The 24,603-nt window shown below is 43.3% G+C and overlaps 1 protein-coding gene across 2 annotated transcripts; it reads left to right on the plus strand.

The window, feature by feature from the left end:
• Positions 1–13,827: 13,827 nt before the first annotated feature.
• Positions 13,828–24,518, plus strand: acsm3 (acyl-CoA synthetase medium chain family member 3). 2 transcript variants are annotated; one of them, XM_020473627.2, is made up of 15 exons: positions 13,848–13,923; positions 14,373–14,553; positions 14,986–15,192; positions 15,661–15,871; positions 16,535–16,742; positions 17,906–18,049; positions 19,363–19,519; positions 19,806–19,885; positions 19,977–20,100; positions 20,174–20,254; positions 20,413–20,514; positions 20,883–21,010; positions 23,218–23,317; positions 23,769–23,888; positions 24,003–24,518. In XM_020473627.2, the coding sequence occupies exons 3-15, from the start codon at positions 14,986–14,988 to the stop codon at positions 24,087–24,089; spliced, it is 1,749 nt and encodes a 582-aa protein (XP_020329216.1). In that variant the 5' UTR covers positions 13,848–13,923; positions 14,373–14,553; the 3' UTR covers positions 24,090–24,518. The 2 variants fall into 2 exon arrangements, with proteins under 2 accessions (XP_020329217.1, XP_020329216.1); XM_020473628.2 differs by lacking the exon at positions 14,373–14,553 and having other exon boundaries at positions 13,828–13,923; positions 24,003–24,411.
• The last annotated feature ends 85 nt before the right edge of the window (positions 24,519–24,603 follow it).

Raw genomic sequence — 24,603 nt, forward strand, 5'->3', positions numbered from 1 at the left:
ATGTCGTTCCACTTCATGATTGTGTCCCACTTGTTGTTGATTCTTCACAAAAAAAATACAGTTTTATATCTTTATGTTTGAAGCCTGAAATGTGGCAAAAGGTCGCAAAGTTCGAGGGGGCCGAATACTTTCGCAAGGCACTGTATATCTCAACCAGGTCAATATAAATCATCAAGGTACCTGATATTTCATCATATACATTCATATATTTACACACACGTACACGGAGCTCTGTATGTTTTTATACAAATATGTAGATTTGTACATCTCATTACTCTCCTTACTGGCCTGATATAGGCTACACTATCTAGCTCCTCTCCTTACTGGCCTGATATAGGCGACACTGTCTAGCTCCTCTCCTTACTGGCCTGATATAGGCTACACTGTCTAGCTACTCTCCTTACTGGCCTGATACGAATCCAAGATGGCGTAGCAGTAAGTCGTCCTGTCGTGTCGTGTCCCTGTATATTTTGTTTATATTTTGTTTATTTTTCGTTTTTTTTACATATTTTTCGTTTTTTACATAGCTATCCCTTTAAAAACATTTTGCTAAACCTAAGCTTCCAAATACGCTGGATCTTCACAACTAGCTATCCAGCTAAACCGCAACCCTGGACGATTACCCCTGGCTAGCGTTTCCACCCACTTAGCTTGAAGCTAGCCCGGCCTGCGCTACCACCGTAGCATACTCCTGAGCTACAATACCCGGGCCCACGACCGGTCTATCGATGTCACCGCACGAAGAGGAATAAACAGACTCACCCCATCGCGACGTCCCCCAAAGGCTAACTCTCTAGCCCTCGCTATCTCCCTGCTTGCTAATTCGGACTGCTAACTGCTAGCTTGTCCAGCTCCGGTCCGCTAACTGCTACCTTGTCTAGCCCGGGCCTACAAACTGTTAGCTTGTTAGCACAAGCGTCCCAAACGCGTCCCAAACGCCCTCCGGACCCATATTTACTTTCTATCTCTTTTGACTTTTAATTTGTTTATACCTTCCGGAAACCCGCCTCACCCAATGTGATACGGAATCGCTATTATTTTTTATTTATTTTTAGAACACACTCAAGAACCTCCAGAAGCTAACCAGCTAACTAGCTACAAGCTATTTAGTCATTGTTCGTTTTTTTAACCTGGATAACACTCGCCAGTCCAGCTTCCCTTCCCCATCCACCGCTGCCCCCTGGACACTGATCTCTTGGCTACATAGCTGATGCACGCTGGACTGTCCATAAATCACGGTACTCCATTCTGCTTGTTTGTTTTATCTGTTGGCCCCGTTGCCTAGTCTACGCCATTTTACCTGCTGTTGTTGTGCTAGCTGATTAGCTGTTGTCTCACCTACTGTTTTAGCTAGCTTTCCCAATTCAACACCTGTGATTACTGTATGCCTCGCTGTATGTCTCTCTCAAATGTCAATATGCCTTGTATACTGTTGTTCAGGTTAGTTATCATTGTTTTAGTCCACAATGGAGCCCCTAGTTCCACTCTTCATACCCCTGATAACTCCTTTGTCCCACCTCCCACACATGCGGTGACCTCACCCATTACTACCAGCATGTCCAGAGATACAACCTCTCTCATCATCACCCAGTGCCTGGGCTTACCTCCGCTGTACCCGCACCCCACCATACCCCTGTCTGCGCACTATGCCCTGAATATATTCTACCATGCCCAGAAACCTGCTCCTCTTATTCTCTGTCCCCAACGCTCTAGGCGACCAGTTTTGATAGCCTTTAGCCGCACCCTCATACTACTCCTTCTCTGTTCCGCGGGTGATGTGGAGGTAAACCCAGGCCCTGCATGTCCCCAGGCACCCTCATTTGTTGACTTCTGTGTTCGAAAAAGCCTTGGTTTCATGCATGTCAACATCAGAAGCCTCCTCCCTAAGTTTGTCTTACTCACTGCTTTAGCACACTCTGCTAACCCTGATGTCCTTGCTGTGTCTGAATCCTGGCTCAGGAAGGCCACCAAAAATTCAGAGATTTCCATACCCAACTATAACATCTTCCGTCAAGATAGAACTGCCAAAGGGGGAGGAGTTGCAGTTTACTGCAGAGATGGCCTGCAAAGTAATGTCATACTTTCCAGGTCCATACCCAAACAGTTCGAACTACTAATTTTGAAAATTACTCTCTCCAGAAATAAGTCTCTCACGGTTGCCGCCTGCTACCGACCCCCCTCAGCTCCCAGCTGTGCCCTGGACACCATTTGTGAATTGATCGCCCCCCATCTAGCTTCAGAGTTTGTTCTGTTAGGTGACCTAAACTGGGATATGCTTAACACCCCGCCAGTCCTACAATCTAAGCTAGATGCCCTCAATCTCACACAAATCATCAAGGAACCCACCAGGTACAACCCTAACTCTGTAAACAAGGGCACCCTCATAGACGTCATCCTGACCAACTGGCCCTCCAAATACACCTCCGCTGTCTTCAACCAGGATCTCAGCGATCACTGCCTCATTGCCTGTATCCGCTACGGAGCCGCAGTCAAACGACCACCCCTCATCACTGTCAAGCGCTCCCTAAAACACTTCTGTGAGCAGGCCTTTCTAATCGACCTGGCCCGGGTATCCTGGAAGGACATTGACCTCATCCCGTCAGTTGAGGATGCCTGGTCATTCTTTAAAAGTAACTTCCTCACCATTTTAGATAAGCATGCTCCGTTCAAAAAATGCAGAACTAAGAACAGATACAGCCCTTGGTTCACCCCAGACCTGACTGCCCTCGACCAGCACAAAAACATCCTGTGGCGGACTGCAATAGCATCGAATAGTCCCCGTGATATGCAACTGTTCAGGGAAGTCCGGAACCAATACACGCAGTCAGTCAGGAAAGCTAAGGCCAGCTTCTTCAGGCAGAAGTTTGCATCCTGTAGCTCCAACTCCAAAAAGTTCTGGGACACTGTGAAGTCCATGGAGAACAAGAGCACCTCCTCCCAGCTGCCCACTGCACTGAGGCTAGGTAACACGGTCACCACTGATAAATCCATGATTATCGAAAACTTCAATAAGCATTTCTCAACGGCTGGCCATGCCTTCCGCCTGGCTACTTCAACCTCGGCCAACAGCTCCTCCCCCCCCGCAGCTCCTCGCCCAAGCCTCTCCAGGTTCTCCTTTACCCAAATCCAGATAGCAGATGTTCTGAAAGAGCTGCAAAACCTGGACCCGTACAAATCAGCTGGGCTTGACAATCTGGACCCTCTATTTCTGAAACTATCTGCCACCATTGTCGCAACCCCTATTACCAGCCTGTTCAACCTCTCTTTCATCTCGTCTGAGATCCCCAAGGATTGGAAAGCTGCCGCAGTCATCCCCCTCTTCAAAGGGGGAGACACCCTGGACCCAAACTGTTACAGACCTATATCCATCCTGCCCTGCCTATCTAAGGTCTTCGAAAGCCAAGTCAACAAACAGGTCACTGACCATCTCGAATCCCACCGTACCTTCTCCGCTGTGCAATCTGGTTTCCGAGCCGGTCATGGGTGCACCTCAGCCACACTCAAGGTACTAAACGACATCATAACCGCCATCGATAAAAGACAGTACTGTGCAGCCGTCTTCATCGACCTCGCCAAGGCTTTCGACTCTGTCAATCACCATATTCTTATCGGCAGACTCAGTAGCCTCGGTTTTTCGGATGACTGCCTTGCCTGGTTCACCAATTACTTTGCAGACAGAGTTCAGTGTGTCAAATCGGAGGGCATGCTGTCCGGTCCTCTGGCAGTCTCTATGGGGGTGCCACAGGGTTCAATTCTCGGGCCGACTCTTTTCTCTGTGTATATCAATGATGTTGCTCTTGCTGCGGGCGATTCCCTGATCCACCTCTACGCAGACGACACCATTCTATATACTTTCGGCCCGTCTCTGGACACTGTGCTATCTAACCTCCAAACAAGCTTCAATGCCATACAACACTCCTTCCGTGGCCTCCAACTGCTCTTAAACGCTAGTAAGACCAAATGCATGCTTTTCAACCGGTCGCTGCCTGCACCTGCATGCCCGACTAGCATCACCACCCTGGATGGTTCCGACCTAGAATATGTGGACGTCTATAAGTACCTAGGTGTCTGGCTAGACCGCAAACTCTCCTTCCAGACTCATATCAAACATCTCCAATCGAAAATCAAATCAAGAGTCGGCTTTCTATTCCGCAACAAAGCCTCCTTCACTCAAGCCGCCAAGCTTACCCTAGTAAAACTGACTATCCTACCGATCCTCGACTTCGGCGATGTCATCTACAAAATGGCTTCCAACACTCTACTCAGCAAACTGGATGCAGTCTATCACAGTGCCATCCGTTTTGTCACTAAAGCACCTTATACTACCCACCACTGCGACTTGTATGCTCTAGTCGGCTGGCCCTCGCTACATATTCGTCGCCAGACCCACTGGCTCCAGGTCATCTACAAGTCTATGCTAGGTAAAGCTCCGCCTTATCTCAGCTCACTGGTCACGATGGCAACACCCATCCGTAGCACACGCTCCAGCAGGTGTATCTCACTGATCATCCCTAAAGCCAACACCTCATTTGGCCGCCTTTCGTTCCAGTACTCTGCTGCCTGTGACTGGAACGAATTGCAAAAATCGCTGAAGTTGGAGACTTTTATCTCCCTCACCAACTTCAAACATCAGCTATCTGAGCAGCTAACCGATCGCTGCAGCTGTACATAGTCTATTGGTAAATAGCCCACCCTTTTCACCTACCTCATCCCCGTACTGTTTCTATTTATTTACTTTTCTGCTCTTCTGCACACCAATATCTCTACCTGTACATGACCATCTGATCTTTTATCACTCCAGTGTTAATCTGCAAAATTGTAATTATTTGCCTACCTCCTCATGCCTTTTGCACACATTGTATATAGACCCCCCCTTCGTTTTCTACTGTGTTATTGACTTGTTAATTGTTTACTCCATGTGTAACTCTTTGTTGTATGCTCACACTGCTATGCTTTATCTTGGCCAGGTCGCAGTTGCAAATGAGAACTTGTTCTCAACTAGCCTACCTGGTTAAATAAAGGTGAAATAAAAAAATAAAAAAAATAAAAATAAAAATATAGGCTACACTATCTAGCTCCTCTCCTTACTGGCCTGATATAGGCTACACTGTCTAGCTACTCTCCCTACTGGCCCGATATAGGCTACACTGCCTAGCTCCTCTCCTTACTGGCCTGATATAGGCTACACTGTCTAGCTCCTCTCCTTACTGGCCCGATATAGGCTACACTGTCTAGCTACTCTCCTTACTGCAGCAAGTGAGAGCAAAGGACACTGCCACATGTTGTTGGCTTGCTGAACAAACTGTACCCATTGAGCAGTGTAAACCAGTGGTCACTAACCAGTCCATGTTCAAGACATTCCATCACCAAACATTTCAGTAGAAACGGCTTGACTCCACTTGTATTATTAGTATTATTATTGGTATTAGTATTATAATTAGTATCAGTATTATTAGTATTAGTATCAGTATTATTATTAGTATTATTATTATTAGTAGTAGTATTATTATTAGTAGTAGTATTATTAGTAGTATTATTATTATTAGTAGTAGTAGTAGTATTAGTATTATTATTATTATTAGTGTTATTATTACTAGTATTATTATCAGTATTATTATAGTATTATTATCAGTATTAGTAGTAGTATTATTATAGTATTATTATTAGTATTATTATTATTATTATTATTAGTAGTAGTAGTATTATTAGTAGTATTATTAGTAGTAGTAGTAGTATTATTAGTAGTATTATTAGTAGTAGTATTATTATTAGTAGTAGTAGTATTATTAGTAGTATTATTATTAGTAGTAGTAGTATTATTAGTAGTATTATTATTAGTAGTAGTAGTATTATTAGTAGTATTATTATTAGTAGTAGTATTATTAGTAGTAGTATTATTATTAGTGTTATTATTATTATTATCAGTATTATTCGTGTTGCGCTGTTGGCGGCAGGGACACTTCATTCTGAAGCTCTGTGCACCGTGTATGAAAAGGGTTCCATTCGTCTGAAAAGACAGACTCCACCTTCCCGAGTTCCCAGTGGTCTTGAAAGCACCATGACAAAAGGTACCATCAGTCCAGTTAATTAAAAAAGCTCATTATTAGCAAATCATTTCAATTTATGCTCAGCTGTGCCTCGCAAGTGCTCGCACCAACTGATCTATTTTGTTATCAAAGCTTGAGTTTTGAAATATAGTATGGTTTGAGAAAAATTATATTGGCAGGTCAGGCATATAGCCAATATGCTGTGATAATGTACTAGGCCGACTGCAAAAAAAAAAAATTATTAGGTTAATGTTACATTTTTTATCTGATTGGTAGATCTCGGCTTGCTTTTTGACTGGGAAAGTGATCTTTACTCAGGTTGATGCCCACTGGTGTAGACTGTATCACAGTGACATCCAGGGGCGGCAGGGTAGACTAGTGGTTAGAGTGGTGAACTAGTAACCGGAAGGTTGCAAGTTCAAATCCCCGAGCTGACAAGGTACAAATCTGTCGTTCTGCCCCTGAACAGGCAGTTAACCCACTGTTCCTAGGCCGTCATTGAAAATAAGAATTTGTTCTTAACTGACTTGCCTAGTTAAATAAAGGTAAAAATAAATAAAAAACCACCTTTTTAAAAAAAAGGTGGTTACTACCAAATATTACAATCTATTTTTCATGAAGACAGCTATTCTACTCTAAATAAAATAAAGTGGGATGGAATAAATGTCACGCCCTGACCTTAGTTATCTTTGTTTTCTTTATTATTTTGGTTAGGTCAGGGTGTGTTTTTGTATTGTTTAGGTGTTTTTGGCCTGTCTAGGGTTTTTGTATATCTATGGGGTTTTAGTATGTCTAGGTATATGTAGGTCTATGGTGGCCTGAATTGGTTCCCAATCAGAGACAGCTGTTTATCGTTGTCTCTGATTGGGGATCCTATTTAGGTTGCCATTTTCCATGTTGGTTTTGTGGGTTATTGTTTATGTGTAGTTGCCTGTCAGCACTCGTGTCTTATAGCGTCACATTTGTTTGGTTAATTTGTTTAGTGTTCTTCGTGTAAATAAAGAAGTATGTATTCTTATCACGCCTTGGTCTCCTCGTTATGACGACCGTGACAAATTAGAGATGGTGACCAAATTCAGATAGTGACCAATACTACAAGTTATTTCTCCCTCGCCCATCGACAGAAACATCCATTTATTTGACCAGTTTTCACTAGACCCATGCTGCTGCTGCTGCCAACTAGCCAACATATACTAGCTGGGAAGGGCTTTTCAGGATGACTGACTGAAATGAATCCATTCGTCTCCACACTCAACTCTCAGCTGTGCAACATACGTCATCCATTTGGGCTCCAGGCGTGTCCAGGGAGCAAGGAAGAAAGGGCTAGGGATGGGTATTAGGATGATTTTACTATTCTAATAATAGTGTGATATTTTTTCAGATAGAATCAAATAAAAGTTAAAAAAGAGACTCAATCATATGGACACCAATGCTCACAGCACAGGAACTTCTCTATTCCTCTCCCATCTCTTTCTACCTTCCTCAATCCCTACATCTTGCTTTCCCTCCCTCCCTCCTTCCTTCCTTCCTTCCCTTCCTCCCTTTCATCCCTTCCTCACCTCACTGCACCCCTCCATCCTGACACACAATCAGCCCCCCCTTTCCTCCACTTCAATGCCCCCTCCATCCTGACACAATCAGCCCCCTCCATCCTGACACAATCAGTCCGCCCCCTTTCCTCCACTTCTCTGCCCCCTCCATCCTGACACAATCAGCCCCTCCTTTTCCTCCACTTCTCTGCCCCCTCCATCCTGACACAATCAGCCCGCCCCCTTTCCTCCACTTCTCTGCCCCCTCCATCCTGACACAATCATCCCCCCCTTTCCTCCACTTCTCTGCCCCCTCCATCCTGACACAATCAGCCCCCCCCTTTCCTCCACTTCTCTGCCCCCTCCATCCTGACACAATCAGAACCCCCCCTTTCCTCCACTTCTCTGCCCCCTCCATCCTGACACAATCAGCCCGCCCCCTTTCCTCCACTTCTCTGCCCCTTCCATCCTGACACAATCATCCCCCCCTTTCCTCCACTTCTCTGCCCCCTCCATCCTGACACAATCAGCCCCCCCCTTTCCTCCACTTCTCTGCCCCCTCCATCCTGACACAATCAGAACCCCCCCTTTCCTCCACTTCTCTGCCCCCTCCATCCTGACACAATCAGCCCGCCCCCTTTCCTCCACTTCTCTGCCCCTTCCATCCTGACACAATCAACCCCCCCCTTTCCTCCACTTCTCTGCCCCCTCCATCCTGACACAATCAGACCCCCCCCTTTCCTCCACTTCTCTGCCCCCTCCATCCTGACACAATCATCCCCCCCTTTCCTCCACTTCTCTGCCCCTTCCATCCTGACACAATCATCCCCCCCTTTCCTCCACTTCTCTGCCCCCTCCATCCTGACACAATCAGCCCCTCCTTTTCCTCCACTTCTCTGCCCCCTCCATCCTGACACAATCAGACCACCCCCCTTTCCTCCACTTCTCTGCCCCCTCCATCCTGACACAATCAGCCCCTACTTTTCCTCCACTTCTCTGCCCCCTCCATCCTGACACAATCAGCCCCTCCTTTTCCTCCACTTCTCTGCCCCCTCCATCCTGACACAATCAGACCCCCCCCTTTCCTCCACTTCTCTGCCCCCTCCATCCTGACACAATCAGCCCCTCCTTTTCCTCCACTTCTCTGCCCCCTCCATCCTGACACAATCAGCCCCTCCTTTTCCTCCACTTCTCTGCCCCCTCCATCCTGACACAATCAGCCCCCCCCCTTTCCTCCACTTCTCTCCATGCTTTAGAGTTATACCACTGCGTTACACACCACAGTGAGGGAGATTCTCTGTGACAGTTTATATGAGCCAATGGCCTCACCTAAACACCAACCAGAAGCACCACTGTTGAGACGACAGGTGAAGCAGGGGTTTGTGTGTGTGGATATATAACCTATATATAGCTGAGCTGTAGATGTGTGTGTATGTGAGAGTCTATGTGTGAAGAGACAGTACAAGTGCCAGTGACAGAAACGTGTGACTGCGTGTGTGTGCGTGCGAGAGAACTCTTCAGTGTAGAATGCATCCAGTCCTAGGCGATGGAATTATTTTTCTTAGGCTCAAATCAACATGCAGAAAGAGTGGTCTGTCTTGCAGCAGCACCATACATACTATGACGCAGGTTGGTGGAGGTGACAGAGGTTTCGACATACATCGATGAGACAATACGAGATACATTCCCCCCTTCTCCCAAAGGTGTTACTTGTTGACACAGGTTGGTGTAACAGTATAACTTTACACCGTCCCCTCACCCATACCCGGGCGCGAACCAGGGACCCTCTGCACATATCAACAACAGTCACCCACGAAGCATCGTTACCCATCGCTCCACAAAAGCCGCGGCCCTTGCAGAGCAAGGGGAACCACTACTTCAAGGTCTCAGAGCAAGTGACGTCACCGATTGAAACACCACTAGCGCGCACCGCTAACTAGCTAGCCATTTCACATCTGTTACATTGGCACCCTGTTTCATTTGGGGATTTTACTATAGTATGTTTGTGTGCACAAAAGCAAATGTTGATCCGCAAAAAATATACAAAGAGAAAAAATTAAGTTGATATTAGCTGACCAACATGCATCAATATTTATGCATATTTCATTTTGTCTTTTTTTTTGTAAACTGGCGACCATTTCACTCGCTATACTTTTCCATCTGCAATAGTCTTCATCTGCTGCTAAATAAAATGTGTTGCATTCATACCACTGAATAAACAGAAAGGCTATTTAATACCAAATCCAGTCAGCTGATGTTCTGAAAGAGCTGCAAAATCTGGACCCCTACAAATAAGCCGGGCTAGACAATCTGGACCCTTTCTAAAATGATCTGCCGAAATTGTTGCAACCCCTATCACTAGCCTGTTCAACCTCTCTTTTGTGTCGTCTGAGATTCCCAAAGATTGGAAAGCAGCTGCTGTCATCCCCCTCTTCAAAGGGGGGGACACTCTTGACCCAAACTGCTACAGACCTATATCTATCCTACCCTGCCTTTCCAAGGTCTTCGAAAGCCAAGTCAACAAACAGATTACCGACCATTTCGAATCCCACAGTACCTTCTCCGCTGTGCAATCTGGATTCAGAGCTGGTCATGGGTGTACCTCAGCCACGCTCAAGGTCCTAAATGATATCTTAACCGCCATCGATAAGAAACAATACTGTGCAGCCGTATTCATTGACCTGGCCAAGGCTTTCGACTCTGTCAATCACCACATCCTCATCGGCAGACTCGGTAGCCTTGGTTTCTCAAATGAATGCCTCGTCTGGTTCACCAACTACTTCTCTGATAGAGTACAGTGTGTCAAATCGGAGGGCCTATTGTCCGGGCCTCTGGCAGTCTCTATGGGGGTTTCACAGGGTTCAATTCTCGGGCCGACTCTCTTCTCTGTATACATCAATGATGTCGCTCTTGCTGCTGATGAGTCTCTGATCCACCTGTACGCAGACGACACCATTCTGTATACTTCTGGCCCCTCTTTGGACACTGTGTTAACAACCCTCCAGACGAGCTTCAATGCCATACAACTCTCCTTCCGTGGCCTCCAATTGCTCTTAAATACAAGTAAAACTAAATGCATGCTCTTCAACCGATCGCTGCCTGCACCTGCCCGCCTGTCCAACATCACTACTCTGGACGGCTCTGACTTAGAATATGTGGACAACTACAAATACCTAGGTGTCTGGTTAGACTGTAAACTCTCCTTCCAGACTCACATCAAACATCTCCAATCCAAAGTTAAATCTAGAATTGGCTTCCTATTTCGTAACAAAGCCTCCTTCACTCATGCTGTCAAACATACCCTACTAAAACTGACCATCCTACCAATCCTCGACTTTGGCGATGTCATTTACAAAATTGCCTCCAATACCCTACTCAATAAATTGGATGCAGTCTATCACAGTGCCATCCGTTTTGTCACCAAAGCCCCATATACTACCCACCATTGCGACCTGTACGCTCTCGTTGGCTGGCCCTCGCTTCATACTTGTTGCCAAACCCACTGGCTCCAGGTCATCTACAAGACCCTGCTAGGTAAAGTACCCCCTTATCTCAGCTCACTGGTCACCACTATCTGAGCAGCTAACCGATCGCTACAGCTGTACATAGTCCATCTGTAAATAGCCCACCCAATTGACCTACCTCATCCCCATACTGTTTTTATTTATTTACTTTTCTGCTCTTTCTGATCATTTATCACTCCAGTATTAATCTGCTAAAATTGTAATTATTCGCCTACCTCCTCATGCCTTTTGCACACAATGTATATAGTCTCCTTTTTTTCTGTGCTATTAACTTGTTTATTGTTTACTCCATGTGTAACTCTGTGTTGTTGTCTGTTCACACTGCTATGCTTTATCTTGGCCAGGTCGCAGTTGTAAATGACAACTTGTTCTCAACTAGCCTACCTGGTTAAATAAAGGTGAAATAAATTTAAAATTAAAAAATAGCATCACCCACCTGTAGCATGCACTCCAGCAGGTATATCTCTCTGGTCACCCACAAAACCAATTCTTCCTTTGGCCGCCTCTCCTTCCAGTTCTCTGCTGCCAATGACTGGAACGAACTACAAAAATCTCTAAAACTGGAAACACTTATCTTCCTCACTAGCTTTAAGCACCAGCTGTCAGAGCAGCTCACAGATTACTGGACCTGTACATAGCCCATCTATAATTTAGCCCAAACAACTACCGCTTCCCCTACTGTATTTAATTATTTATTTTGCACCCCATTATTTCTATTTTGCACATTCTTCCACTGCAAATCTACCATTCCAGTGTTTTACTTGCTATATTGTATTTACTTCGCCACCATGGTCTTTTTTTACCTTTACCTCCCTTAGCTCACCTCATTTGCTCACATTGTATAGAGACTTATTTTTCTCAATCTGTATTATTGACTGTATGTTTATTTATTCCATGTGTAACTCTGTGTCATTGTACGTGTCAAACTGTTCTCTACTTGCCTACCTGGTTAAATAAAAGGTGAAATAAATATATATATATTTTTAAATGAGCCTGTTTGATCCCAGGGTCAAGTGATAGACGAGAAAAACTACAGGAGAGGATGACAGGAGATTTCCGTGGAGGAGTGCGAGCCTAGTGCCTAGGTCCTGACAACACCGGTCTTACCCCCATCATAGTCCAGGAAGCCCCTGTCGGTTGCTGAAACAATTGTTCAGCATTGAACCCTCCACACACACACACACACACACACACACACACACCCAACCAAGAGTGCTGCTCTGCTGCGCATACATAAACAGGGACCCTACAGTGACTGACAACAGACCACTAGCAACAGCGCCCCACTAAGCCTCCGCATGGTCACTGCAACTACAGTACAACACTTCAAACCAGGGAAACAATTATATCAGCAAGGTTGGCTTTGGAATCCTCTGCACTGGGATAATAATATTCTTCCAGTGCTCTATCAAACCGTTTTTTGAGGGATATTCCATCAAAATAATGCAACCATGTTTAACACCTTTGTCAACATCAACTAACTATTACATTCTATAATATTCCACAAGGAACCGGCTTTAACTACTGGGACAAATACAATATCTGCAATGTAGTGGCAAAACAACTGCTTGGGTAATGTTTGAAGGATAGCTAACAACAGTAATATATACTCTAGCGTGGCTAATATTTTGCAATCTGAATGCAAATGTGAAAGTATCCAGATGTGTGCTGAACAGCAAATGTTTGTAGCTCAAATGAATGTATATTAAGCATGCATATCAAGCACTGAATAGGTACAAAACCTAGGTACAAAAATCTCTACAAATGACTTTTAACCACTTCTGTAGAATGATGTAATCAGGGGCTGAAGAATTTGCAAGGGAAGGGATTATAATATTATGACGATACTGAACATGGACATGTTCAAACGTTGTCTTGCAGCGCCATCTTGTGGTCTGTCGCGTTATAAAGCCCTGTTCCCCTCTTTCCAAATAAATTACAAAATGATGAGACAAACATTCCATTGATGCAGTAAGGTCTTCACGAATGTAATTTTCACAATGTCCAAGATTTCTTCAGAAATAAAGACAAGTAGGCAAGTAAGGTCAGAACACATACCAAGCACAAGGATAGCATCGTCCTTCATGACGTGATGCTGAAGTAGATGATGGAACTTGGAGAAGTCTCCGAACCATTCAAACGACTTCTCTGTCTTGTACCTCTCATCCCAGTAGTCCACGTCTTTATACCTGGAGTTACGGTCGGGTAGATACTCCATCCCCACGCTGTCCCTCACTGTACAAGGAATGCAATGATAGCTATACACAATGTATAGAAATTAAAACAGAATTGATGCGTTTCTGTATAAAATGGAACATAAATAATTTTGTGAGTCACCCTTATGTTGTGAATGGCATTGCTGAGTTGATTATAGATCAATGTAATTAACTAGACTGTTGACAGTGTTATGTTATGATGACTGCCACAGGTTGTGGCTGTGCTCGTCTAAACCAACGACAATACCACAACGTGTTTACATACAGTACTGTCTATGATCATCGCTATGTAGCCATAGCCATCTATCTATCTAGCTACATTTTACGATGAATGCCCATGTGACATTGTAAACTCTTGTTCGCTTACGTCAGTCAGTTATGTCCTCACTTCATGCAGTTTTCATGAAAATAATTTGAAATGAAAGGAAAGGAACATATAGGCTAGCTGTTCATTGGAGCGTTATCCATATTCCACGTGTTGCTCGCAGGAAACCTTCCGTAATACACTCCGCGCAAAGCATCCTGGGGCAATGATATCCCATCTGATCACATCTGAGGAACCGACGTTACGGTGTAGCAGGATCAGCTGTATCTGCAAATACACCTGGTAAAAGTCTGCGACGTTGCCTACTACTGTTGTGACAATGTCTTCACTTTCATTCATTTCCGTCCGTTTGCAATCACATGACATTAACTGTGCAGTTTTCATGTGTGTAAAACGAGGAAGAAATTGTTAGGCTACATTGTGACAGTTGGCCCAGTTCGTGGGTGATGATTTAATGTAAGATCCAATGGCACCGGGCGATGCAAATTGAACTCAATTGAACAGCTCTTCATCTAGTCTGCACGGTAGACTAATATTTTGGACAGAAAAACATGTATTTAGTAGGCGCTATAATAACCATGAAGACTATTAATAAGCAATGTTTTTGTGGTGTCATATTACTCTAATTTTGGTCTGAAACATATTAGTGGTTTCCTTTCAATTGTTAAGTAAACACGTTTTAACTTTTACATGTGCATTTATAACACCACGCCTACTTCCTGGTCCTGCAGATTTTAATAGTTCACCCATTCAGGTCATGGAATGAACAGATCTCTCCCTGTGTCGGAGTTGAGCCCTAGTATTCCTTCCTTTTCACTCGACCCTTTATGGAGACATTTCTTGGGCGCCATTCCTTATTTTCATCCCGCAGACAGAGCAACATAAACCGCAAACAACACGACGATTTTAGAGGTAGGGTTTGAGAGGGGTTTAAACTTAAGCATGATACTTTCTAAGCGTGATACTTAATGATACCTTAATGTATCAACTGTATACGTTCTGTACAGTGTTCTTATCGGCTTGTCAACTGTTGGCATAAAAATACTAGTTGCACAATTTGTCTCTACTGAATGGCTTTATTATAACTGGTAATAATGTCTTCAAAGTTCCCAGGGACTGCGGTTGAAAATTAGCCGGTTGGCTAAAACCGGCACTTTTACTGAAATGTTGATTAATGTGCACTGTCCCTGTAAAAATAAAAATAAACTCAAACTCAAAGTCATTTGCATGATGCATAAAATGAGAGAAAGAGATTGTTCTTGCTCTAAACAGTATTGTTTCTACTGCATCTACAAGTATTTTATTAAGTCAATACATAAGTAGTGTTTTTTTTTTCCTTTGCAGATGAGGGCCATTGGGAAAGTGTCCTTTCAACTGAAGGCACTCAGTATATTCCCAATTAACTTTAAATGTCAGATCCGTGGACATAGGGTATCTCCTCCTCAAAACTTTACTGGCTATGAGAGTATCAAACAACAATACAGCCCTCAGATACCAGAGTACTTCAACTTTGCAGAAGATGTGCTTGATGTGTGGGCAGAGAAAGAAAAGGTAGAGTATACCTTGTTTATCTAACCTTCGACTTTCATTTCCAGTGCTTGACTTGGACTGAAATAGCTTTCAGTACTCGTTTTGGGTGCCAGTACTGTTTATATTTAGGTGCAGGAGCTCCACAATACTTTTATTTAATATTCTATAAGAGGAACAGGAGCTCAAGCAGAAGAACATTTGAGCTGCCAGTACTCTACTCAGGTGAGCTCCTCCCCAAGTCAAGCACTGTCCGTTGCATATATTATCATGGGGGAATGAAAAAATGGTAACACTTGACTTGAACCCTCTGACTGTGACATAGTTGTTATAACTGTTATGTCAGTGTTATGACAACATCATGATGACCGCCTTTAGGTAGCAGGATAGTTGACATATCATTCATATTGGCAGAGGGATATGTTCTACATTAAACTTTACGGTTTCAGATGAACTCAAATGTAAATGTGAAATCACCATTGTTTATTTCAGAAAGGAGAGAAAGGATCTAACCCTGCCTTCTGGTGGGTGAATGACAGAAAGCAGGAGGTGAGGTGGAGTTTTGAGGAGCTGGGCTTCCATTCCAGAAGGCTGGCCAATGTTCTGTCAGGTGCCTGTGGTCTCAACCAGCAGGACCGGGTGTTTCTGGTACTACCCAGGGTTCCAGAGTGGTGGCTCGTCAATGTGGCCTGTCTCAGAACCGGTGAGCTAGAAAAGATCTAATCCAGAAATCCAAGACTTCATAATAGATTGAATCAAAATTGCATTGTCTAGACCAGTGATATTGAAACTTTTTCAGCGGGGACCACATTTTTTTCCCCAGAATTTCTGGGGACCCAATTTTTGTCACTAGAAAATCTGGTGATTCACATTTTTATTTGGCGTACCCCCGACGGCTTTGCCTTTGGGAATACCTGCTCTAAGAGAACCAATACGTACATTTATTTACTTAGTACAATTTTATTTGTCAAATGATATTTTTCAATAAGATTTGTATTTTGTTCCCATAAAATAATCTGTCCTCTTCATTTTTGGATCCCAATTTTTTATTTGTCGACCCCACTGAAATCCCCCGTCGACCCTGACTTTGAATACCACTAGTCCAGACATAATGCTATCAGATAGCATATGTTTAGTTCAATAAATATGTTTGGGGCAATACAGTTTTTGTAGACAAGCTGCTAAATGAATAAAACAATATAAATGTGATGCCTAGGGCCGCGTGTACTATCTGATCTCCTGACCTGAACAGGAAAAATGTACAACCTTATTTATTCCAGTGCCTTGTCATTAGCTATGACTAGGGCCCCAAGATTTCCCTTCAGGAAAATCTCCTATCCCTGGTGAAGTCCTATGTCCCCCACAGGGACAGTGCTGCTGCCAGGCACCTCTCAGCTGACAGCCAGGGACATCCTCCACCGGCTGCAGACCTCCGGGGCCCGCTGTGTCATCACAGACGAGTCCCTGGCCCCCCTGCTCGATGCCGTGGCCTCTCAGTGCTCCAGCCTGCAGCACAAAATACTGGTGTCCCCCACCAAGAGAGAGGGCTGGAAGAACTTTGGAGATCTGGTGAGGTAAAGATTACTTAGGTCAGCAAAAACTCCAAAGACACTTGTCATAGAAAGGATCATATATTTATATATTTCTTAATTCCATTATTTTACTATGTTTTTTGCCTCACCCGCAATAACATCTCATAAATATGTGTATTTGACCAATTTGATTTGGATGGGATCATGATGGCTCCAGTTCACTGTGTCTGATCTATTGGTTTGGTCTGGATGGGATCATGATGGCTCCAGTTCACTGTGTCTGATCTATTGGTTTGGTCTGGATGGGATCATAATGGCTCCAGTTCACTGTGTCTGATCTATTGGTTTGGTCTGGATGGGATCATAATGGCTCCAGTTCACTGTGTCTGATCTATTGGTTTGGTCTGGATGGGATCATGATGGCTCCAGTTCACTGTGTCTGATCTATTGGTTTGGTCTGGATGGGATCATGATGGCTCCAGTTCACTGTGTCTGATCTATTGGTTTGGTCTGGATGGGATCATAATGGCTCCAGTTCACTGTGTCTGATCTATTGGTTTGGTCTGGATGGGATCATAATGGCTCCAGTTCACTGTGTCTGATCTATTGGTTTGGTCTGGATGGGATCATAATGGCTCCAGTTCACTGTGTCTGATCTATTGGTTTGGTCTGGATGGGATCATGATGGCTCCAGTTCACTGTGTCTGATCTATTGGTTTGGTCTGGATGGGATCATAATGGCTCCAGTTCACTGTGTCTGATCTATTGGTTTGGTCTGGATGGGATCATGATGGCTCCAGTTCACTGTGTCTGATCTATTGGTTTGGTCTGGAAGGGATCATGATGGCTCCAGTTCACTGTGTCTGATCTATTGGTTTGGTCTGGATGGGATCATGATGGCTCCAGTTCACTGTGTCTGATCTATTGGTTTGGTCTGGATGGGATCATGATGGCTCCAGTTCACTGTGTCTGATCTATTGGTTTGGTCTGGATGGGATCATAATGGCTCCAGTTCACTGTGTCTGATCTATTGGTTTGGTCTGGATGGGATCATAATGGCTCCAGTTCACTGTGTCTGATCTATTGGTTTGGTCTGAATGGGATCATAATGGCTCCAGTTCACTCTGTCTGATCTATTGGTTTGGTCTATCTACATCTTGCTTGTTACTTTCAGCATCTCTGTACTGACCAAACTCTCTCCATAGGAATGCGTCCAGCGACCATGAGTGTGTGAAGACTCGCAGTGATGACCCTATGACCATCTTCTTCACCAGTGGGACCACAGGTTCACCTAAGATGACCCAACACAGCCACAGCAGCTATGGGATAGGCCTCACTGTCAACGGAAGGTAGGTCCGCCAACATTAATCTCAGTTAACACAGATGTTTACATAGTCTGTCCACGAGAGATTACTTCAACATAATCATAACCACAAACACAACACAACCATAACCACGCCACAACCATAACCATGCCACAACCATAACAACGCCACAACCATAACATAATCACAACCATAACATAACCACGCCATAACATAATCACAACCATAACATAACCATAACCACGCCACAACCATAACATAATCACAACCACGCTACAACCATAACATAATCACAACCATAACATAACCATAACCACGCCACAACCATAACATAATCACAACCACGCTACAACCATAACATAATCACAGCCATAACATAACCATAACCACACCACAACCATAACATAATCACAACCACGCTACAACCATAACATAATCACAACCATAACATAATCACAACCACCCCACAACCATAACATAACCACAACCATAACATAATCACAACCATAACATAATCACAACCATAACATAACCACAACCATAACATAATCACAACCACGCCACAACCATAACATAACCACAACCATAACATAACCACAACCACGCCACGCCACAACCATAACATAACCACGCCACAACCATAACCATAACCACGCCACAACCATAACATAATCACAACCACGCCACAACCATAACATAACCATAACCACGCCACAACCATAACCACACCACAACATAACATAATCACAACCATAACATAACCATAACCACGCCACAACCATAACATAATCACAACCACGCCACAAAACCATAACATAATCACAACCATAACATAACCACAACCACGCCACAAAACCATAACATAACCACAACCATAACTTAACCACGCCACAACCATAACATAATCACAACCACGCCACGCCACAACCATAACATAACCATAACCACGCCACAACCATAACATAATCACAACCACGCCACAACCATAACCACAACCATAACATAACCATAACATAATCACAACCATAGCATAATCACAACCACGCCACAACCATAACATAATCACAACCATAACCATAACCACGCCACAACCATAACATAATCACAACCATAACATAACCACGCCACAACCATAACATAATCACAACCATAACATAACCACGCCACAACCATAACATGGGTTGAATTTAGATTGCACTGACTAATTGCTGTTGTGAAAGCAGCAGCTACTCTTCCTGGGGTCCACACAAAACATGAAGCATGACATAATACCCATTGAACTGAACCCTAATTGGGGTTTATCTCTGTCCTACTCCCTCCCTCCTGGCTGTGTGGAGGTACTGGTTGGACCTGACAGAGAGGGATGTCTTGTGGAACACATCTGATACAGGCTGGGCCAAGTCTGCCTGGAGCAGTGTCTATGCCCCCTGGATCCAGGGAGCCTGTGTCTTCATCCACCATATGCCCCGCTTCGACAGCCACACTGTACTGGAGGTGTGTGTGTGTATGTGTGTGTGTGTGTTCATACACCATATGGTCTGAAAACAACACCTATTCCCTTACATCTTTGATGTCAGCACATCTGAGGGAAGTGGATTGCTTCAGATCTGCAGGCACTGCATTTGACCACTAGAGGGCCCTGCATGTCCATTCTCACTATATAGAACCCCTCTCTGTGCCTTCCACTGCAGGTGTGTCGTGGCTAGGTTGAATGTAGTGGGGAAATGTTGTTATTTCATGTCATTACAGATATTGATATTTCATGTGTTTTTCTTTGAAGACTCTCTCCAGCTACCCCATATCCACATTCTGCACGGCTCCGACTGCTTATCGAATGCTAGTGCAAGAGGACATGTCCAGGTATTTGCTTACACACTGATTAAACAATGTCTCCTTTTTAGATTACAACCAAATCGTTATTGACATCTGAGACATCTCTTTTTTTTGTCAGTTATAATTTCAGCAACTTGCAGCATTGTTTGTGTGCTGGTGAACCCATCAACCCAGAGGTGATGGAGAAGTGGAGGAGTGCCACTGGACTGGACATCTACGAAGGATATGGACAAACTGAAACTGTGAGTTAAGTTGGAGGTGATAAAAGGTTACACAGAGAATGGTGTCTTAGCTTCTCTGTCATTTCACTTCCAGGTACTGATAGCTGGTACTTTTAAGGGCATGAAGATCAAACCCGGGGCTTTTGGGAAGGCTTCACCAGAGTATGATGTGCAGGTATATGCAGTCAACAGACAACAGTGTTGAAAATTATCCAAGTCATTCATTCGTGTAATGTGTGCTTAACCATCAACATGAATCAATGTGTAATCAATAAAGTTTCCACGTTTTGATACAAACTGCGGACATTGGCAGCATTTGTGTTCCTATCTCAGGTCGTAGATGAAGCCGGTAATGTCTTGCCCAGAGGAGTGGAGGGGAACCTTGGTATCAGAGTGAAACCACACAAGCCCTTTTCCCTGTTTACTGAATACACAGTATGTACCACCACTTCACTGCAGATCAACTAGCCACCTGGTCTCCCTGTCTGTTTTCTTCCAATAGCAATTGATGAAATATCCACATCATTGATTTTTATTTTATTTAACCCAGACTTAACTAGGCAAGTCAGTTAAGAACAAATTCTTATTTACAATGACGGCCTAGCCCGGAAGACGCTGGGCCAATTGTACACCGCCCTATGGGACTCCCAATCACAGCTGTTTGTGATACAGCCTGGATTGTTTGATTGACTGACTGACTAGTCCTTCAATTTGATATTGATTTGAACCTTCTGAAATACATTGAGACTTGCTTTGTTTTCTTGCATCTTAATATTGTAATATTTGTATACACATCTATGCAGGGTGACCCTGATCGAACAGCAGAGTGCTATGTTGGGGACTTCTACCTGACTGGTGACAGGGGTGTCATGGATGAGGACGACTACTTGTGGTTCGTGGGTCGAGCTGATGACGTCATCCTGTCAGCTGGGTAACACTATGGTCGACTTCCTGCCCGACTAGATGTGCAGGCCTTGCATTGCATCAACCAATGGTTGCGTGCCACGTCATCGACTGTGCAGTTGGGAATTAGATTGCTTTGTCATTATGCTGCATTCGTAACCAAGTGAGAGGTGGGAATTTATCAGTTGTGAAGTTGTAAATACCAGTTGGATGCGTTCACGTGCTTTGAACTTGTTGAGAAACCCTGATTGGCTAATGGCCAAATAGCTGATTAAACACTAAACTAAAAATACAGCTATCATGCTTGTAAACAACTTATGGTGTCCAAAACTATATTAATACATTGTTTTTATAAATAATGTTTTGTTGCATGTAACTGCCGAAAATGCTGTTATCGAGGTCATTTCCTTAGTAGGTGAGGTCAGGGGTCACTATGTGGGAGCTCAGGATGATAGTTTCCCACTAGTCTCCCAGTTTTATGTGTAAATTCCCACTTTCCTCTTCATTACGAATGCAGCATTAGCTGACATGTTAAATACCTATCCAGGCGTTGTAAGATCTGCCATGTCTCAGCAATGTAGTCGGGCAGGAACTCAACCTATATCTATACCTATATACCTATATCTATATACCTATATCTATACCTATATCTACACCTATATCTATATACCTATATCTATATACCTATATCTATACCTATACCTATATCTATATACCTATACCTATATCTATACTTATATCTATATACCTATATCTATATCTATACCTATATCTATATCTATGGGGCACAAATGTGAATTTAAAGTTCTTCTCAGTCAATGAATAAGCTCAATCTGAGTCTGGAAAACTGAACAGAAATGTTTAGTTGACTATCCCCTATTGGTTATGTAATTATTACTCCAGAATGTCCGTTATTCTGAAGGACGATTCGGACAGGATTAGTTTTTTCCAAACTGCCCCCTGTAATTATGACTTGTTTTCAATAAATTGAAAGCCTGGAGGGTTTTATTCTAGGTGTGAAGATATTTCAACATGTCCAGGGGATACCGGCACACTGATAACGCCAGCTTGGTTCCCAAGTTTCTAAACCAAACCAGCTTTGATGTAGTGTCGCCATAATATTTGAATTGAGGAAGTGTCATCATAATCATTAGAATATATCAGCAATCTGTAGTACGTCCTAAATGCCCCCCAGCCTTCAGATGTGAGCTAAACAGTGCACGTGCACCTGAGATGTGTTTTAAGGCTATGGATGAGAAAGTTAACTTATCATTTCCAAATGTTTAGGTCAGTTCTATGCTGCTTTGAGATCTATTAACAGCAACTTTTGCATCAAATAGGCCCAATATTTTTTTACAGATGCATTTGACAATATTCAATTCATAATCACAAAATATATAAAGAAAAGCATTCACTGTGAAAGTTGATACATATATGCCATTTATATATCACTTATGCGCAGCACTTAGTTCAATTTATCCAATCAGTTATTGTTTTCTTGCTCAAACCGTGAGCGAGCAACACCTGTCAAACTCAGACATTTCTCTGAAAACACAGGGATGTCTATTCACAGGACTAGCGTTATCCGAGGACCTTGGAGTTCGCCAAACAGTAGGTTACTCTGGCTGGGATTGTTACTCTCCTGCCATGTAAAAATGACTGGCAGATTCGGACGGGACTAAAATGACAAATGTGGTGTTTTGTGCTCGTGCACATCATTACATTACACGACCTCCCCTAGTAAAACTAATCCTGTCTGAATAGGACTAAAGTCTGGGTTTGTATAGGTACTGTATTCGTAGTGAAACTAATCCTGTCTGAATAGGACTAAAGTCTGGGTTGTTTGTATAGGTACCGTATTCCTAGTAAAACTAATCCTGTCTGAATAGGACTAAAGTCTGGGTTGTTTGTATAGGTACCGTATTCCTAGTGAAACTAATCCTGTCTGAATAGGACTAAAGTCTGGGTTGTTTGTATAGGTACCTTATTCCTAGTGAAACTAATCCTGTCTGAATAGGACTAAAGTCTGGGTTGTTTGTATAGGTACCGTATTCCTAGTGAAACTAATCCTGTCTGAATAGGACTAAAGTCTGGGTTGTTTGTATAGGTACCGTATTCCTAGTGAAACTAATCCTGTCTGAATAGGACTAACGTCTGGGTTGGTTATTTAGGTACCGTATTCCTAGTAAAACTAATCCTGTCTGAATAGGACTAAAGTCTGGATTGGTTATTTAGGTACCGTATTGGTCCATTTGAGGTGGAGAACGCTTTGATTGAACACCAGGCTGTGGCTGAGTCAGCCGTGGTCAGCAGCCCTGACCCTATCAGAGGAGAGGTACAGTATGGATGGATCAATCAAATCCATTAAAGTAATAGGTCATCCTCACCCAGAATCAAAGCAGTCAGATGATTTCAGAGCTCAGAAGTTGTTAGACTATGGACTATCTTGTTGGTTAGATCTCTATAAATGAACCTATATTGGCTTCAATCCCAAAATCATTCATAGCGACTGCACTATAATTGGGCTCCCGAGTGGCGCAGCGGTCAAAGGCACTGTATCTCAGTGCTAGAGGCATCACTACAGACCCTGGTTCGATTCCAGGCTGTATCACAACTGGCCGTGATTGGGAGTCCCATAGGGCGGCGCACAATTGGGCCAGCGTCGTCCGGTTTAGGAGGCCGTCGTTGTAAATAAGAATTTGTTCTTCACTGACTTGCCAAGTTAAATAAAAGTTAAATAATGGTTACATAAAACAACCCAGTTAATATGCCCTCCATCTTCCCAGGTTGTGAAGGCATTTGTTGTTCTAACAGCAGAGTACAAATCTCAAGACCAAGATCAACTTAAGAAAGAATTACAGATGTATGTGAAGAAAGTTACTGCACCGTACAAGTATCCACGCAAGGTAATTGTTATTCTTTTGTAAAGCTATTTATTGTTGAAAATAAAGCTTGATCAATATCTATTAGAAGGCAAAAAATAAGGTAATTTATTAATAAGACTTTTCTCATCTTCACAGGTAGAGTTTGTGGAACAGCTACCAAAGACAGTTAGTGGTAAAATCAGGAGAGTGGAGCTCAGGAACAAAGAATGGGGAAGATCCTGAATGGGTGGATGATCATCTGTTTACCTTCTTATTGGAACAGTGAAGAGAATGTAGTCTGTTTCTTTCTTTTCCTACTAGCACCGACTTTGCTGATAACTACTTAATTGAGGAAAAATGTCCTTACTGTGACGGTGATATGTGGTTGTCCCACCTAGCTATCTTAAGATGAATGCACTAACTGTAAGTTGCTCTGGATAAGCGCGACTGGTAAATGACTACATTTAAAATGTGAAATGAATCAAAACATCTGTGAAATGAATCAAAACATCTGTGAAATGAATCAAAACATCTGTGAAATGAATCAAAACATCTGTGAAATGAATGGCTCATGTCTTTTTCTATTTGTCTCCATCATTGCATGAATAGCTACTTCACACTGGTATGAATGAAAGAAACTTGAAGAATAAACTTTTGATTCAGTACATTACAGCACTGTGTGTGTGTGTGTGTGTGTGTGTGTGTGTGTGTGTGTGTGTGTGTGTGTGTGTGTGTGTGTGTGTGTGTGTGTGTGTGT

Source organism: Oncorhynchus kisutch, linkage group LG30, assembly GCF_002021735.2.
Source record: "Oncorhynchus kisutch isolate 150728-3 linkage group LG30, Okis_V2, whole genome shotgun sequence".
NCBI classification, from domain to species: domain Eukaryota; kingdom Metazoa; phylum Chordata; class Actinopteri; order Salmoniformes; family Salmonidae; genus Oncorhynchus; species Oncorhynchus kisutch.